The following is an 11,664-nucleotide window of genomic DNA, read 5'->3' on the forward strand; positions in this document are numbered from 1 at the left end:
GTTTACAAATGCTCGCGAGGTGGCGTGGTGTAAATGTTCCTGATAAGTTGTCACAAAAGCTGATAATTAAAATGGTTTTATAGAATGTAGAATAGGTTATAATCATATGATAATCATAATTTATCAGAGAGAATTATCTTTTTTCATAAATTGCCATAGTTTTGTAACTTTGTTATCGATGTTGCTAAAAAAATTAAGAAAATTTTATTACATCAAACACAGTAAAAAACACATCGTCTGCCAACTTCGCCAACTTTACGATTTTTTCCTCCTTTAATCCCAATTTATTCCTTCAATCGAGGTAAAAAAAAGTAAAATGAAATGAATATTTCCGTTAACTATCTAAGATAGTCTCTGTCTCTGAGCAGTGACATCCGTATGTGCCTTAATTCATCCTGAAATTAAGAGTTTTGAAGAAAATATTTCATTCTTAATGAAATTTATGACTTGCCTGCCTAGCCCTAGCTGCTGCCTATATAGGCCTGGCTATAGTCCCTTTAAATATCGAAATTTCTCTTCCAATTTCAAATTCATTCATTGTCCTGTTTCAGATTCTCTCCTCATGCATGGCTTCAAGTTCAAACTAATCTGACCTTGCCAACAATAGATCATACACTTTACAGGATGCCCAAGAAGGACACGTACGTTTCTCCAAAGAACAAGCCTCCTCCTCTCAGGCCTGATGATCAGTACAGGAGAAGTATAGGTAAATATGAGGTGAAAATAATCCCAGTTGACAGGAGTTTTGTTGTCTTTGAGGTTTGGAAATGGATGGAATACAAGCCTGGCATTACCAGAACCAGGGCTTAATCATCAGTGCCTGAATAGCTACAGTCATGACATACCCCTATGTAAGAGACAAAACTGCCAAAATTTACCTCTGTGGCTAATGTGTGCACTTCCATTTTCCATGGATGGGTTGCAAATGAAAATGTTGATGCTATCTGTATCATTCTGCAAGCTTTAATACTTGGGCTCTTCATCTCTTTATTTATTAGGTTGTAGTGTGGTAAAAATTTCATGAATGCCGTGTCGCTTTTGCAGGACGACAGAATGTGAAAATTGGCCGAAGAGAAATGAAGGCTCAGAAGAAAAGGGCTGATGCTAAAAAGTCAGCCATGTCTATTCAGGTAATGCCCGGTATACCACCAAGGCACACCGGAGTACTATCTGAGGAGAGATTTCTCGACAGATTGTAGTCACTGTTGTTGTAGGAAATAAAACATTGTGGTCGGTGTTCAATTCAGACCGCATCAGATATTTTTCAAATTGTTAGCACTGGGGAGAATGTTCTAATTGGTAGATTTACGTTGACGTTTCCCATTAACAACTCTGCACCAGGTCACTTTCAATCAGCTTGGACACTGGCTATGGCTTGGCAGGATAAAGGGAACCTTTATTCAACTTCTGTTACTGTCAACTTCTGACTGATTGTAGAATCTGATCTCCTTTTCCAACTGTTTCAGGATGTGGTGCTGCTGATGCTGGGATTTCTAGCTGTGATAGTGGGAGTGTATGTGTTCCTTTATGCATATCTTAGTCCACAAGATGAGGTAGTGGGTCAGGAGAAGATGGACTCTGCACAGACACACCAGGAAACATCGGACGTGTAATCAATTGGACAATGTTGCTTGAATGAACCGCCTTCACATTTGATACAATACTGTAAATACCCTTATTTTTGCAGCCATAACAGTTGGTGAAATACTTTTGCGACTTCGTTTCTAATAATTTGTGTGGATCATTCCAAAACTTGTAATTTCGCAAAACAGCGTATTAATAATGATGCAGGTTTTCATCAATATCAAGTGTGAGTGATGACCAATGATTGGCTTATTGTAGTCAGTTGTCTTTGATGATTCGTATGAATGAAACAAACTTTAAATTCTGTTGGGAGGAGTGCTTTGAGAGATTGCTGGTGGCACCAATGAAGTTGATAACATTCCTGTTTTGGAGTTGACTCTGAGATGTATCAGAAAATGTTTGCAAATACTTGACAAACTTTTCTCATACTTTCAGATTGATATTTGAATCATTCTCTCCATAGAATCACTAATTATCATATGTACTATAATCATCTCGACACACGCCTTCTTAATTTGAATCATGCAATAAACTAACTGTTACCGGTAATTACTAGCAGAATTTTCTACTTAAACATTTAGAAGAAGTTTGTTGGGTTTCTGTGATGTGCCATTTTAGATAAATATTTGTAGAATATGTTATATGCTTCTGTTTATTTTTAATGTAGGAATAAAAATAAGACTGCTATGCAAATGTTGATTGATGGAGCATCGAGTGAATCTGAAATTTGAAGAAAAAAAGAATGAAAAATATTATTTGTTTGTAGCAATAAGTCTACTTAAGGGAGGGGGATCAGTGGCACTCCTAGTCGCTCAATGCTATGGAAACCAGGATAAGCTCTGGCCGCATGGGCCGTTCGCGTTTCGGGCACGGGCCCAGCCGACTTTAACTTTTAACTTTAACAAACTAAGGGGTTCTAGTTTTCAAGGTGATAGTAGATTTTCTCTGTCATTCCGTGATTTCATCACATTCTTCAACACAATGAATAGTTTGATACTACCCGTCAGATATTGATGGGATACGTTTTTTCCATGTGTATACTTCAATAAATATTTAAGAAGTAAAAAATTGTCTTGTGTTTGTTATTTGAATCATGCGATTTCTGCTGCTTAAAGGCTGTCATCCCTCATGTGGATTAATTTAATTCAGGCAGTTGTGTCCCCGAACCACTGCAATGTCCAAGTGAATTCCATTGACAAAATCTGTCCTTGCAGGCACTTTCCAACTAAGGCATTGCCAAGGGAAATTCAATCGATAAATACTTTCCGCACAGGTGACCAGTTCGCAGTGACCAGTTGAACTACTCTGACAATTCTCATTGCCTCATTATAACTGCAGCATCATGCTAAGAAATGATGGTGTGAGAGAGTGAGACCTACAGTGTACTTGTCTTGTTAATTCTGAGTCATCATGGACAGGATACATCCACGTTGGCACCAATAAGGACGTCTCAGGTGGACAGAAGTTACAACATAAAACTTCAACCTGACTTCCTACTGACAATATTATTATCAAGATTAAGGAGCTGCACAAAAAAGAACAGAATTTTTTTTCCTTATTCTTGATTTTAAACAAATCCCTTGTGATAAGAACAGACATGTAATACACAAAGATCAAATTCACAACAAATACACACAAACACTTTTTTGTACATGTAGTATTTTATTTTGTATTTTATGGCTACATATTTTCAATTTTCATACAAAACACACCTTAAAGACACTACATGTATTTACAACAATGAGATAATAAATAAATGAAGTTTTGATGAGTTAATGCTGAATCCTGCTGAATCCTGACAAATCGTCTGCCCCTTCTAAATAATCCAAAATCTGATAAAAAAGGACGTCTATCCCAAAGATCCTCAGGCAGACTTTTGACCAATAACTTGTACAAACTACTACTATTTCCCCAACATGATTAGCCCAATAGACTAGAATTTTAGTAAGATGTGTAATGAGCTATGTTGCAAATGACACACACATGTCATTCGACTGTTGTTGTATGCAGTACATTATGTACTTAAGTCGTCTGTGAAAGAAATGATGGCAAGGTGAAGTAAAATACACATGTACTGTAAACACATCATTTTATTCTGCGTCATGAACTGGGTATCCTAAAAATACTTCAAATGTTTATGAGATACAAATTTTTGCATATGAAAATCAGATACATGTACATGTATATCACAACATTTTTACAGAATCACTTACCCAAAACCTAACTACATGTAACCTTTTATGTTTCAGCTGAAACCGTCGAAATTTAAACACTACAGAAATGAAATGGATGATCCATCAAGAGGGTACACGAATCAACCCTTGGTGAATCAAATTCAAAACTGCCAAAAATCAGCTAGGCCTATCTACCATTTTCTCAATTGGCATATCTTTTGGCAAACTTATCTTCCTAAATTATTAGCAGTTGGGTTCTCTGTGTAGTTGAAATAACAACCTTCTTCAATTTTCTCCTACTGTGACATTGCAGGGCGGTTTTGTCAGAATCTCCCTGCTCTACTGATTCCTGAAACCTCTCGATGAATGACCCCAAAGTATGCAAATATCATACATTCTTAGACAGATTATTATGCTTTGTAATTTTTAGCACCATCTTCACAAATTTCTTATATAAAACTTCACAATAGAATAACTATTTTGAAAGTTCCACATAAAAACTCATTTAATTCTAATAAAAATGAAAATGCATTTGGGTGTGAAAGTTGAAGTGATATGGATTCCTGATGAAGACGATAGCTGAAAACATATTTGACGCAAAGAATACTGATTAGCAAGGGTGTAATAAGTATACCCTAATACCCTGCTAATGCTATCACTCATCATCCTCAGCCAGTCTTCATACTATTGGTTTGAAGTTGTCTTATAACACAAACTTTGAGAATCCACATGCCAATATTTCATTGTCTTGGTTGGTCGCCCAGACCTTGGTCACATATTCACCCTGAAAGAGAGAGCTTTTGATTAGAATGTACAGAGCCCTTATTGTTGCTTGAAACTTCTTATGTTTACACTTTATAAGCAGGTGTGGGCTAGACTTGATAACCTGAGGATAAAAATAATGGCAGCTTTGACTAGAGTACGCTGTTATCGCCTTTGCAAGTTTTTTAAAGCTCCTGGTCCTTGGTCTTTTAAAACTGAAGATAAAGAAGACATCAAGTTCAAGAATTACTCTCATTAACCCATCTTACCTTAGGTATATAAATAGGAATCTTTATATTCTTTATGATATTTTGTCTCCCCGCTTTGATGGGACAAAAGATGATTCTGTCTTTTTCATTGTCATCCTCGACATGGCACAAGTCCCAGTGGTTATTGTACAAGTCTTTTCCATTGTATTTGACATCGATGAACAGCTCGCCGTCGGTCACTTCTTTTTCTATCAAATGAAAAACAAGAACAGTAAGTTAAAGACATGAAAGCTGAATGAAGAAAGTTTGGGGTTCCGACCGATTCCATAAAGGGGTATGCTGTTTGTAAATACTGTTGGTCCAGGAATATTTTTCTTCAGTCTCTAAACCTTTTTGAGACAAGAATAAAACAAAAATCGGTCAGACTCAAAATCTATGTGGGCGGGGAAAAAAAAAACATGCTTATTTTTTATCAATTTTAGTCTCAGATCATATGATAAAAGGGTGACCCAAAAAAATAAGAATTGGTTGAAATTGGTTGTTGGGAATTTTTTTTTTCATTTCTCACTATTTCATTGTCAACTTGTTGACTAATTAGCGTCATAAAAATTATTTCATAATCTAATAATGCTATGAACTTCAAAGGACCGTGAAAAAAAAAACACTCAAAAGTTTACCCGCCTGAGTCGCAAACAGCTGATTTCGTTGAGTGTGTCTGATATCAAATTGGAATTACCCAACCCACGCACTCTGTGAATGATTGGAACAATATAACTGATCAATCAAAATGAAATGAAACAATGGCTTTGACCCCATGATTATGTAAAATCAGGTCAACCACTCGAGGTCAACCACCTGAAAATGGTCAATTTACCACCAAGAATTGATACCACTGAACCACAAAACAAGCCGATAACTTCTTGCCTATTTCTGGATTGATAGGCATTGTGCGGTGATATCGATGTCATTCATAAAACAATCATTAATCTTATTGATTGACACCACTATTGTATAATAAAAACTGAGGACATTTCAAGTGCATTAGCTTTTTTTAAAGCTTTGAAGTGAATTTAATGATAAGAAGTTCTCCTCTGATATGAAGTTGAGAAATATGTGGCGGGTCTAAATTTCTTGTTTCATGAAATGGCCAGAAATAACGAGGAAACAAATCGGTATTTTTGGCTTTTTCACGAAAGTATGTCTGACAAGGGAAATATCAAGTGGTCTGGCTGTCAAAAAGCCCATCCTTAGTTTTGGCCCACATGTCCAAGTCATGCTGCCAAGACACCAGGGGAAAGTCTAAAGAACAAGGTGAAAGCCTATCACAGCTTTATCTGTCCTGGTGTCTGGGTTAAATTTGACAGAGCTGTCTTACTCAAAATTTCATTAAACTGGTGCAATCTATAATAATGACATTAGAAATGAAACAACCAATTTGGGACCAGAACTAGTGTCCTTAATGGAGAGGTTTTCCTTAATAGAGAGGTGTTCGTTAAGGGAGGTTCTACTGTTATCTTACCCCACGTTGCGTTGGCATGAGTATATGACGTCACGCCGCCATTTTTCTTGTCCTCGACCAATATCGTCTTCCCAACCATTATCTTGTCATTGCCCTCTGAAAAGACAACATCCAAAATGATAAAACAGATTCCCCCAAAATAAGGCAATGGTTCGAGCAATGGGTACTTGGCATTTGGAGAGAGCGTGAGTGAGCATAATGAATTGAAAGACTGGTGCACTGGGTGGGGAGGGGGAGCAGCATGTTTTCTTCTTCTCCTATCAACCTGCCTAAACTATAACTTCAGTCCTTGACAAAACTTTAGGTCTGATGCCTAACCAAAGTGGTCTGTATACAGGCTTTATTGGCTGTTGTTGCGTGCGCACTCCGTTGGCCGCCAATATGGCCAGTGCACTCCCTTCTTTGGTCAGCTTTATCTAGGAGTTTCCATTTCCTAGTCTGTGTGCCATCTCTTGGCTGTCAAGCCCAGACCTTATTTTGGAGTTTTCCCTCAAAGACTGGTTGCCTACCGGGGCTAAGGCGACCAATCTCTCCCAGGGAGCAGCATATTCATGACCTCTGTGCCTTTGAAAACCACAAACATGATTTGGTGGAAAAACTGCCTTCAGACTCAAGAAAGTCAAAGACAATATCAGATTAATTCGATATAGGCTACTGATTAGGCAAATGTTCCCAGGAACAGATAGAAATGTCATCTTGAAATCATGCCAAGTGCATTTGTACTTAACTCCCATGATGATGGCTTGAGGTATGAAAACAATGCTAGTCCATCAACTTTATAACAATTAGTTCCAAAGTATCAACAATCAACAAATGATTTGACATTATACGCTCAATACGTATAAAAAAACAATCGATAATAGTATAATAGTACGCCTGACACCAAGTGGCCGTACAAAGTCCTGCCACGAAGTTATTTGTATGCTGCTATAAAACCCATAAACACATTCTAAAACATCTAATTTATAATGAACAACAGTTTACAGTGTAATGCACTTATGCGCCTACAGTGCCTCTTTTATTAGACCACTGTAGTTCTATCACTTAAACTGACAGAGTAATGCAATTTATTGGCCTAATTACAGTACACCAGAGTGTGCTATTTACAGGAAGTTTTTTTATCCCATGATATATTAGCACAGCACATGACCTGAGTTAAGGTCATGTTTTGAAACTGGATCCTGTTCAAGGATAACTCATTGTTTTTAGCTCTGAGGAGACTTGTTCAAAATCAATAATCCATTACATAACTCAACTGCAAACTGAGCTTTGGGCTATCTTCGGCCAGGCCGGTGAGCTAAGCCGGACCAGAGCGGTCGACTTGGCACTACCTGAAAGCGAGTGGATTTCAAGGCCATCGCAAAAATGTAAAGTTTATAAGATCTTACCGCACTTGTTGTAAAGTTCTCCAATCGACACATGACCATGCTTTTTTATCCAGCGCTCCCATTTTTTCTTGGCACTCTCCGGGGTTACGTCACCTTCTTCATAGTCATCCTCTTCGTACGAATAATCGTCATCCACGTTTCGAATTTGTCGCAGCATGTCATTACTCTTGTTGTTGTCGAGGATACTGGCGGCCGGAGGATGGCGGAAATAGACAAAATAGACGGTGCAGGCCGCAGCTACAATGCAGATTGCAGCGATGGCAAATTTCTTCATAACAGCCATTGTAAACGTTAAAATATCACAGAGTGAACACAAGTTTTAAATGCAAGGAATTCAGGAGATCGTTGAGTATATATGAGAAATCTCTACCTGAACTGGGCCACCTCATTTAGCCCATTGTTTTATACTAGGTCAGGGCTTACCCATTCAACTGATAGGGGAACAAAGGAATAGAGAGCAAGTACAGCTCTAATCAAAATATTATCTTGTATCAAAATATTTGCTAATTAGGGCAAAGAAGACAATTTATGATGTTAAAGGAGGAGTTGTACAGAGTGGTTCAAAAAAAATGTAACACTTACAAAATGGTTAATATCTTTTATCATTTTGGCATTTACCTTCCAAAAATATCATTTCTGGCCAAAAAAAATTATTTTGGGTGTAGATACTTATATACATGTAGAATACAGAACGACAAAATTTTATAATGGGGTCATAGCAAATCCATTCTCTTTCATCATAGTCAAGCAAATATCACATGCTCTACACATGTTTATAATTAGCACTATTACACATCAAGATCAAGAGTGCAAAATCATCAATATATCTGACTTACTTAGTCAACAACTTAGTTCAATTGTTCTACTTCTTATAAATCTATGTCAAATCACTGATTTCATCACCCAAAGACATTTTCAAATACGTTTTCTCAAATACTTGCTTCCTAGTCACCAGATCCCAGATTCCACTTCAATTTAATGAGTTAATTGTCGGTTTGTTGGATGGACCTTGTTCTTTAGCTTTGCACTTTGAGATGTTTTTTTCCAAAAGGTATTCCTCCTCCAAGGCAGGAGGAGTGTTTTATGTGCCACTATGGACAGGAGAAAATTGGTTATATTGTACTATTTACTTAGTCTTCAGCCTGTGGTAGAGTCTATCACAAGCTAATCAAGTTTCTCACTTGGTGGGGTGTTTGCTTACCATCACAAAGACACCAGGGACAAGCAACCTCGATTTTACATCTCACTCAAAGGACAAAGCAATTTAGGGTCGAGTGTCTCGTTCAATGACACGAAGACAAAGAGTTGAGCCATGAGCACCTGGTAATGTCCCTGGCATTCTGACCACTATGCCACTGGTCTTCCTTTTGATTTACTGATTATATATAAGACTCTTGAATCAAAAATAACAGCACAAATATGGATATTGATGGTGTTTTTGAAAATTTATTGTTTTACCCGTGTTGAAAGTGAAACTCTTTCCCAAAGACATCATCACACAAGAACACATTGTATTACACGTATGACTACATCAAGATTATAGGATTAGTATTGTTTACAACTCGAGAATATTAAACATTTGTCAACAATGACAAACAAATACTACATCCTGAATATATCTGTTGGCATTTTGTATTTATCCTTAGTAAACACAAGTATGTAAATGCATTTTGATTATAACCTGTGTACATATGTACAAATTGAATACAGTAGGACAGCAGCAGTCTCCCATGTGCCAACCCAGATATTGGAAGTGCGTAATGGTGGAGTCATTACGCTCAAAACCACAGAATTTATCCTAACCTCATCGGAGAATGAAATGGCATAATTCTGGCAATAATTTATCCAATGTATTCACAATGCAAAGTTTACAAATTTTGGTAAGTTCTCTTTCTTGGATTTGGAAGAAAAAAGATGAGGGACAATAAAAGACCCACTTGACAATCATCTCCTGCCACGATTCATCCACATGTACCGGTACATGAAGGACAACTCATCAAGTTTCTTTGAGAACAAATTGTTCACGTGATGAACTAACCTTGTGCCAAAATACTTCAGCATCTTTGCCAATGCCACTATCTGCATCAAGTGCTACATTCACCCGATGGGATAGGGGTCTCCATTGAGATAGGGGTCTCACATTGAGATAAGACTTTACCTGATGTGATGTCCCTTTACACCAAGTTCAAAAACTTGCAAGCATCCGTTATTATCCCGAATGACAAACCAGGTTTCAGCAGCCTGCTACGTTTGAACGTTCAGTCAAAAAAACATTGACAACACACAGCACAACACAATAATTTCCTCATATTTTCTTTGGCACATTTGCAATTATTGGTTTTGGCCGCGTCTTAAAGAAGAGTTTACGATAGACAAAAGCCTTGACATCGTAACTCATCCGATTAACTTCATCTGCATCCGTGTCCATATGATTAGTCTTGTCAAACTTTTCAATAACGGCAAAAGGTTTTTCAAGTTTCACAACTTTTCCATAGAGAATATGGTGTCCGATTATAAGAACAGGAATACCCTGAAATTGAGAAAAGAAAACTCTAAAATCTGAGTAACAAAATCATTGTGGACGAAGCCTTCCCCATCTGCCTCTTGAGGTTTTGGCACTTTAATAGTGCGTACCAAAATATACTTTCTAATCAGGTGGAAACCCTGCTTGCCCTGTATGGCACTGTCATGTGGAATAGGCATGAATTTCGCCTAAAGCATTCAGGATTAACAAGTTCTGATATAAGACCAACGCATTTCGGATAAGGCAGCCAATATATACCTTACCTTGTGTGTGAAGTGAAGATTTCCAATGGGTTTACCAGACAGGTCATCACCATGTCTTGTCTCTAGATCACCTTGAAGTTCAACAACAGCCCACTCAGGGGAGGAGCCCAACTCAACGCTGGGTCTGAAACACAAGAAAAAGATCTGGAAATTATAGCATCCTCCTCTTATACCATTGATAATGTCAGGGGCCGGGCATAAACTGTAAAACCAACCCATTTTGAGATCTCATATTCTTTGGAAATAAAAGGTGTCCGAATATCTCGAACCATACGAAAGTACACACTATAACTACACCGACAAAACAGGTTGTCCGAAAATGGATAATAATGTTAAATAAACAAAACTTAGAAAATGAAATACCTACATTTGAATTATTAATTGTACCATTGTTTTATTGCAATTGTAATGAACGAACTCTACGGTAATATAATCACAGATACGGCCACAAAACAATTGTTTATGTCTATTTTCGCTGAAAATTGTTTTCGAATGCCGCCATGTTCTTTTTCTGTAACATCAAATTTGATTGGACAGCTTTTTTCTAATCCTCCAATTAAAATCCAGTTAACAGGGAAAGACCAATGCACGGGTGTCGTAGACTCCCTGTTCTCCAACCGTAACCGTAGTTCCAAAAAAATCATTGATTTCTTGGTTCTCACAGAATGTCAGTGTTGATTTAGCTGTTGTTTTGGCAAATACATGTTTTATGGAGTTCTTAAAACCTAAGTGCTACTCAATATGCGGCTTACAAGAAACTACGCATTTACTGTTGTTTCCGACGTATGTGTATGTAGCGACCGTCCTTGTGAATGGAATTGTCGTTAATGAGTTCCCGTCAACCCCTGGCAAAATGAATGAACCTTCACCAGCGTTGACGAGAACCAGAGTTTGTGGGGGTGTGCATTGACCGATAAATTATAAGCGCTAGAATATACCCAAAATATGTTTATTATGAACAAACTAGATTCCAGATTTCACTTCACATTCATCCAACCCAATAAACTGCATGGCCAACCAGATATGACCCCAGGTTACCCAAATTCCTTCTCACCACACTTGTTCTACCAACAACCCAGAAGCCTAAATTCCCCTGTCAAAACGACATCTAATTGGAGGAGAAATCACCTATTAATCAAAGTACCAGTCAGATGAACCAAAGCCAATGTAAATCTATACAGGGTGGCCCAAAACAGTTCACCAACCAAGACATGGAACACTCCGAACTAAGATTCCCCAGA

General features: G+C 37.7%; 3 protein-coding genes across 3 annotated transcripts; 1 reads left to right on the top strand and 2 right to left on the bottom strand.

The window, feature by feature from the left end:
* The first annotated feature begins 229 nt into the window (after positions 1-229).
* LOC135495822 (triple QxxK/R motif-containing protein-like) lies at positions 230-2,642 on the top strand. Its single transcript, XM_064784794.1, has 4 exons — positions 230-301; positions 552-706; positions 1,045-1,130; positions 1,467-2,642. The coding sequence occupies exons 2-4, from the start codon at positions 625-627 to the stop codon at positions 1,611-1,613; spliced, it is 315 nt and encodes a 104-aa protein (XP_064640864.1). The 5' UTR covers positions 230-301; positions 552-624; the 3' UTR covers positions 1,614-2,642.
* Positions 2,643-3,241: 599 nt separating this feature from the next.
* On the bottom strand, positions 3,242-8,056 carry LOC135495703 (putative phosphatidylglycerol/phosphatidylinositol transfer protein DDB_G0282179). The gene is made up of 4 exons (XM_064784562.1): positions 7,637-8,056; positions 6,249-6,344; positions 4,790-4,977; positions 3,242-4,542 (listed from the first exon to the last, which is right to left on the bottom strand). The coding sequence occupies exons 1-4, from the start codon at positions 7,917-7,919 to the stop codon at positions 4,462-4,464; spliced, it is 648 nt and encodes a 215-aa protein (XP_064640632.1). The 5' UTR covers positions 7,920-8,056; the 3' UTR covers positions 3,242-4,461.
* A 972-nt stretch (positions 8,057-9,028) lies between these two features.
* Positions 9,029-10,898, bottom strand: LOC135496403 (chromosome transmission fidelity protein 8 homolog). The gene is made up of 3 exons (XM_064785745.1): positions 10,791-10,898; positions 10,424-10,547; positions 9,029-10,166 (listed from the first exon to the last, which is right to left on the bottom strand). Exons 1-3 carry the CDS (start codon positions 10,811-10,813, stop codon positions 9,942-9,944), a joined length of 372 nt encoding a protein of 123 aa, XP_064641815.1. The 5' UTR covers positions 10,814-10,898; the 3' UTR covers positions 9,029-9,941.
* Positions 10,899-11,664: the final 766 nt, after the last annotated feature.

This window comes from Lineus longissimus, chromosome 11, assembly GCF_910592395.1.
Source record: "Lineus longissimus chromosome 11, tnLinLong1.2, whole genome shotgun sequence".
NCBI lineage: Eukaryota > Metazoa > Nemertea > Pilidiophora > Heteronemertea > Lineidae > Lineus > Lineus longissimus.

Excerpts from the sequence above, each read along its gene's own strand:
- LOC135495822 (XM_064784794.1), top strand. The coding sequence starts at position 625 with ATGCCCAAGAAGGACACGTACGTTTCTCCAAAGAACAAGCCTCCTCCT. Across the intron at positions 707-1,044 it reads TCAGTACAGGAGAAGTATAG|GACGACAGAATGTGAAAATT; the intron begins GTAAATATGAGG and ends TCGCTTTTGCAG. Across the intron at positions 1,131-1,466 it reads AGTCAGCCATGTCTATTCAG|GATGTGGTGCTGCTGATGCT; the intron begins GTAATGCCCGGT and ends CAACTGTTTCAG.
- LOC135495703 (XM_064784562.1), bottom strand. The coding sequence starts at position 7,919 with ATGGCTGTTATGAAGAAATTTGCCATCGCTGCAATCTGCATTGTAGCT. Across the intron at positions 4,978-6,248 it reads TCATGCCAACGCAACGTGGG|AAAAAGAAGTGACCGACGGC; the intron begins GTAAGATAACAG and ends TTCATTTGATAG. Across the intron at positions 4,543-4,789 it reads TTCCTATTTATATACCTAAG|GGTGAATATGTGACCAAGGT; the intron begins GTAAGATGGGTT and ends TCTCTCTTTCAG.
- LOC135496403 (XM_064785745.1), bottom strand. The coding sequence starts at position 10,813 with ATGGTACAATTAATAATTCAAAT. Across the intron at positions 10,548-10,790 it reads GTACAATTAATAATTCAAAT|ACCCAGCGTTGAGTTGGGCT; the intron begins GTAGGTATTTCA and ends CTTGTGTTTCAG. Across the intron at positions 10,167-10,423 it reads ATCTTCACTTCACACACAAG|GGTATTCCTGTTCTTATAAT; the intron begins GTAAGGTATATA and ends TCTCAATTTCAG.